General features: G+C 52.2%; 1 protein-coding gene across 1 annotated transcript in view; it reads left to right on the forward strand.

Moving 5' to 3' along the window:
* Positions 1-5090, forward strand: part of DNAH2 (dynein axonemal heavy chain 2) — an 85475-nt gene extending 80385 nt beyond the window's left edge. The window contains exons 77-85 of the mRNA XM_065897238.1: positions 2029-2220; positions 2391-2575; positions 2790-3018; positions 3103-3254; positions 3377-3491; positions 3983-4159; positions 4257-4331; positions 4488-4638; positions 4784-5090. Of these exons, the coding sequence (XP_065753310.1) occupies positions 2029-2220; positions 2391-2575; positions 2790-3018; positions 3103-3254; positions 3377-3491; positions 3983-4159; positions 4257-4331; positions 4488-4638; positions 4784-4938 (1431 nt within the window). The 3' untranslated portion in view covers positions 4939-5090. The remainder of the gene's footprint in view (positions 1-2028; positions 2221-2390; positions 2576-2789; positions 3019-3102; positions 3255-3376; positions 3492-3982; positions 4160-4256; positions 4332-4487; positions 4639-4783) is intronic.
* The last annotated feature ends 910 nt before the right edge of the window (positions 5091-6000 follow it).

Consider the following 6000-nt stretch of genomic DNA (forward strand, 5'->3'; position numbering starts at 1 on the left):
TGAAATGCTACTTGCTGGTGATACAGAACCTTCCTGGGATCCACCAAACCTTCAGAGAAAGTAGGACATTCAGGGTATAGTTGGTGCAACCAGATTTCTTTTGGAAGCTGACAAAGAGGCCAATATTTTAAAAGTATTTTATTTGGAAATAATTTTAAACTTACAGAAAAGTTGTAAGAATAATAGTACAAAGAACTCTCACATGTATGTTACCCAAATTCATCTGTTGTTAACATTTTGTCCCACTTGCCTTATCATTTGATCTCTCTCTGTTTTTCGCTCTCTCCTCACTCACACTTCTTCTGAAACGTTTGAGAGTTCATTGCATGTATCCTGGCCCTTTACTGCTACATACTTCAGTGTATGTCAGTGTAAAGGGCTCAGTCCTAAGAATAAGAATGTTTTCTTATATAATTGCAAGCACAGTTGCCAACTTCAGTAAATTGATACACTCTTTTAATCTAAATGTATTATATATTCCAATTTTGTTAAATGTCTCAATCATGTCATATATATACAGATGGGTTTCTGGGCCCTTTATTCTGTTCACTGGTCAGTGTGAACTGTCTTAATTACTATATAGCCCTATAATAATTCTTGATAGCTGGGAAGGCAAGTCCCCTCACCAATGTCCTTCTCCAGGCTATTCCTGACCTTTTATTCTCCAACATAAATTTTGGAACAAGCTTGTCAAGTTTTCACCAGAAAAATTCTATTGATCAATTTGGGGGAAATCACCATCTTTAGGATATTGAGCCTCCCAATCCATGAGTATAGTAGGTCTCTCCATTTATTTTTTATTTTTTTGGCTGTGTTGGGTCTTTGTTGCTGCTCACGGGCTTTCTCTAGTTGCGGCGAGCGGGGGCTACTCTTCCTTGTGGTGCGCGGGCTTCTCTTGTCGTGGAGCACAGGCTCTACGCGCGCGGGCTTCAGCAGTTGCAGCATGCGGGCTTGCTCCGCAGCATGTGGGGTCTTCCCGGACCAGGGACTGAACCCGTATCCCCTGCACTGGCAGGCGGATTCTAAACCACTGCACCACCAGGGAAGTCCCTATTCTTTATTTCAATAAAGTTTTGTAAGTTTCGCTATAAAGATGTGTAAAGGGAATTCCCCGGTGGTCCAGTGGTTAGGACTCGGTGGTTTCATGGTATTTTACATAATTTGATGACGGTTGTAAATGGTATGTTTTAAAATTATATTTTCTTTTTGTTGTTGGTTATCCAATGTTCTTACTTCTGTTTTCTCCCTGCTCTATTCTGTCCATCATATATGAGTCTTCTTAAAATACTCTTTAAGCATATCACTGTCCTACTTAAGACAGAAATGGCTTCAGGATACCTGATGAGTCTGGTCCAAACGGCTAAAACTGCCCTTCTTATTGCACTCCATCTGCTCATGGCCATTCTTTCCCCACCTGAGCACTTGCACTTGATTTCAGTTAGACTTCTCTTCTCACTTTATCTCCCCTTTGTGCCTTTATTTCTTCAATTCTTCCCATCTCTGGGAAACTCAGGCCCTCCTCTCAGCCTCGTCACATCCTTCCCATTTGTAAGACTTAGGCCAAATCCCAACCTGTTCATGAAGCCTGATAAATCCAATCACATAGAACGTTCCTCCTTGATGAGACACTATCTACTGACCCTTTGCCCATAGTTGTGTACATTTTTGTTCATCAGTAGTGCACATTTATGTTTCTGTTCGTATTTTCTGGCACTTCCAAATTGAGTTGGCCTACCCACCATTGAGAACATCGTGGTTGAGGGGATCAAAAGGCGGGGGGGCGGAGACAAGAAGACAGGGCTGCCCCTAGTCCATACAGTGTCCGTGTGTGAATTAGAGAAAGGCATGCAGCCCCGTGAATGAGTGCACGTCCTGGCATGCAGCTCAAGGGCTGGATTTCAGCCTCCACTCATCCCTTCGGCCAGTGCCCTTGTGCAGTGAGCAACCTCCACAACTGTACACGACGGTGCTAGGGGCAGGGCCAAGCAAGATGCATGTCATCCCACCTCTGTACTTTATTGTCCCCAGGGCCTAAAGGCCAACATGACCCGTCTTTACCAACTGATGACAGAACCACAGTTTTCCCGCTGCTCCAAACCCTCCAAGTATAAAAAGCTGCTGTTTGCACTGTGCTTCTTCCACTCTGTGTTACTTGAACGCAGAAAGTTCCTGCAACTTGGCTGGAACATCATCTGTGGCTTCAATGACTCCGACTTTGAGGTTTGTGCTAACCAGGGTCCCTCATCCCAGCCCTGTCTCCTTACACTTCCTGCCCCATGGCTGCCCTGCAGGAATAGCCACTGACAGGAAGCCTGTGTTAAAGCGCCCCTGGTAGGGTTCCTGCCATAACTGTGTGTGGGGCTGGGAGCTCAGGCTGGGACCACACACAGGTGTCAGAGAACTTGCTGAGCCTCTACCTGGACGAGTACGAGGAGACGCCCTGGGATGCGCTCACGTACCTCATCGCTGGTGTCAACTATGGCGGACACGTCACGGATGACTGGGACCGGCGCCTGCTCACCACCTACATCAACGACTACTTCTGTGAGCAGGCTCTATCAACCCCCTCCTACAGGTGAGGGGCGCGCTGAATGGGGTGGGGGCAGCGGGCAGCACTGGGGGTGGGGGAAGTGTGTGAGGAGAGAATGTGACATGGGAGAAGCAGGCTTTGTGGGGCTGTGGGGCGGGGGCTGGAGCAAGAGCAGGGAGCTGGATGAATGGGGTCTCAGCCTGGCGTGGGAGCCCCAGAGTCCCCGTGACACAGTGATAATTACGCAGTGGCTCCCCAGGTTGTCAGTATTGGAGACCTATTTCATCCCCAAGGACGGGAGCCTGGCCTCATACAAGGAGTACATTAGCATGTTGCCCAGCATGGACCCCCCCGAGACCTTTGGCCAGCACCCTAATGCAGATGTGGCCTCCCAGATCACTGAGGCACACACTCTCTTTGAGACTCTGCTTTCCCTGCAACCCCAGATTACACCCACTATGGCCGGAGACCAGAACCGGGAAGAGAAGGTAAGGACAGACAGACACCTGGGGGAGGGAAAGCAATGAGGAAGAGGGGTCTGCACTCAGAGCTCAGAGCTCCTGCCTCGGCAGGTCCTTGAGTTGGCTGCTGATGTGAAACAGAAGATCCCTGAAACGATCGACTATGAAGGGACCCGAAAACTGCTGGCTATGGACCCCTCCCCACTCAATGTGGTGCTTCTTCAGGAGATTCAGAGATACAACAAGCTTTTGGAGACCATCCTGTAAGATGGAGGGCGGTTCTGTGGAACGTCGTGGGGGAGCACGAGGAAAGGCCTTCACTGCCTGCCTATGATGGCTCTCCCAGGCCCACCCCATCCCTAACCCTCCACCTTACCCTGTTCAGGTTCTCACTGACAGACCTAGAAAAAGGCATCCAGGGCCTCATCGTCATGTCTACAAGCCTGGAAGAGGTTTTCAGTTGCATCTTTGATGCCCGTGTCCCTCCACTCTGGGGAAAGGCAAGATTACATTACTGTTGATCCTAATCCAACAATGAACTCTCCTTTCACCCCTGGGCCGGCGACCTCCTGGTTTTAAGGAAGCATATAGCAAAAAGCAGTGAGCCTGGGCTTTGGGGCCAGACAGGTTCAAGGTTGAAATCTGACTCTGCCCTTTACTGACTGACTTTGAAAAGTTATTTAGTTAGAAACTTACTCAGGGTAAGTTCCTAGCCTCTCCAAGGATGTTTCAAGGATCCCCTGTACTGTGCACAATGCTAGAAGGTGCTTCATTAATGGTAACTGGTTAATATTACTGGTGCTATTGTTAATAGTTGTCATTTTATGCTTCTTTCCTGGGAGTTGGCTTTTGGAGAGCTGTGCCGAACTATGGTTGGGGAACAGGGGCTGACAGCATATATTCTTCTTATAGCTGCTCCAAGTGTTGAAACAAGGATTTGAATGCATGAATAAGTGAACGAATAAACACACACTGCCTTCTCCTCCTCCAGGCATATCCCTCACAAAAGCCATTGGCTTCATGGACCCGGGACTTGGCCATGCGTGTGGAACAGTTTGAGCTGTGGGCCAGCCGCACACGGCCTCCTGTGATCTTCTGGCTGTCTGGCTTCACCTTTCCCACCGGCTTCCTCACTGCTGTCCTGCAGTCTTCAGCTCGCCAAAACAATGTGAGCAATGTGGAAAGTGTGGTGGGGATGGTTGCTGGGGATATGTATCTGCTCTCCTCTTTGGGGGTCCTCCCTTATTCTCACATTCAATCCCCAGATTTCAGTGGACAGCCTCTCTTGGGAGTTTATTGTTTCCACTGTGGACGACAGCAACCTAGTGTATCCACCCAAGGTGGGAGCCAGATGTGCTCGGGGTTCCGAGCAGAGGGGGTTCTGGTGGAGAAGGAGGGTGCTTGGGAGCAAAGGTGGGAAAGGAGAGGTGGCAGGACAGGGGTGCTGGCAACCGAGGGTCTAGATTTCCCCCCACCCTGCCCCCATGTCTCCCCAGGATGGTGTCTGGGTTCGGGGCCTATACCTGGAGGGTGCTGGCTGGGACCGGAAGAACTCCTGCTTGGTGGAGGCAGAGCCCATGCAGCTTGTCTGCCTCATGCCCACGATCCACTTCCGGCCTACAGAGAGCCGCAAGAAGAGTGCCAAGGGTGGGACAGTGCCCTCAAGCTTGCCGGCTCCATCCCTAGTTTGGATCCTAACCCAGTCTCTGCTCCACCCCTCCCCCACACTTGCTCCTGCCCTGCTCTGCCAGAGGCTCCAGGGTCTGACTCTTTCTCCTCTCCTTCCCCGAAGGCATGTACTCCTGTCCCTGCTATTACTATCCCAACCGGGCAGGCAGCTCAGACCGCGCATCGTTTGTCATTGGCATCGACCTCCGCTCTGGGACCATGACATCTGATCATTGGATCAAGAGGGGCACTGCTCTACTCATGAGCCTGGATAACTGAGAGGACCTCCCCTTCTTCACCGCTTGAGGGAGGGTCGAGGACTCTAAAAGCCAAGGCTGATAATGCACCTCGGACAGACGCTGGACCTCACTCTGGCCTTGACCTTGGTTGAATTTGTCGTCTGAGGGGGGCCCTGGTAATATCTGGTTGTGCTAGCCATAAAGGTGGGAGAATTGTATTGGAGCTCAGTGCATTAAAACACCCACAACCACAAGCCTTAAGTCTCTCAGTGGGATGCTGGGGGTTTGGGGAAGGAGGAAGCCCAGGCCTTACGGAGAATGAGAGTTCCTATGAGTAGCTACTGGACCGGGAAAGGAGCAAGGGAAGTGGGAGGTCTTGAGAGGGAGGGGAGGCGTGGCCTTGAACGAATGGGCAGGGCCGTGGGGCCTAAAGAAGATGTGGCTAAATCTCTGGGCAGGACTTGAGCAAGTGGGGCGGGGCTTACTTTGGAAGGGCGCGTGATCCAAACGGAATCGGGGTTTGTCAGGCAGGGGTCGGTGCTGGACCCCCGTTCCTTGCACCCTGAACCCTGTACCCCGCATTCGGCACCCTATTCGGCACCTGTGCTGAGGCGAGCAGGACCGGCAGAAAGCGGGGCGGAGCCTGAGAGAGGGACTTAGGCGCGGGGAGGGGCGGGACCATGAGAAGGGGGCGGGGCTGGGGCGCGGGAGGGGGGTAGGGGGGCGGTGTTTGTGTTGGAAAATCCAACTGCGCCACGGGGCGGAGCGGCCCCCCCAGCCCCGGCCTGGGAGAGGGGGGGGCCGCTCGACCCCCTGGGTGACCTTGGGGAACCTGAACACCTGGGACACCCCAGAACCAGGTAACGGGGAGCCGCGAAGGCGTCTGGAAAGGGAAACCATCTCCGCGCAGTGGGGCGGGACGCCTGAGTCGCAGGAAGGGTAGAACTGGGGATGGACGTTCGGGTCTCTGGAAAGGACGGCACTGGGAAGAAGACTGGGCGTAGGACGTCTGGGTCCCCTAGAAAAGAGCAGGGCGGGGGAGAGGGGAGAGCTGGGCGGCAGATGTCCTGGGTTCCGGATGTCGACAGGGGCCTGAAAGGAC

The sequence above is a fragment of the Phocoena phocoena genome, chromosome 19 (assembly GCF_963924675.1).
Source record: "Phocoena phocoena chromosome 19, mPhoPho1.1, whole genome shotgun sequence".
Taxonomy (NCBI): Eukaryota; Metazoa; Chordata; class Mammalia; order Artiodactyla; family Phocoenidae; genus Phocoena; species Phocoena phocoena.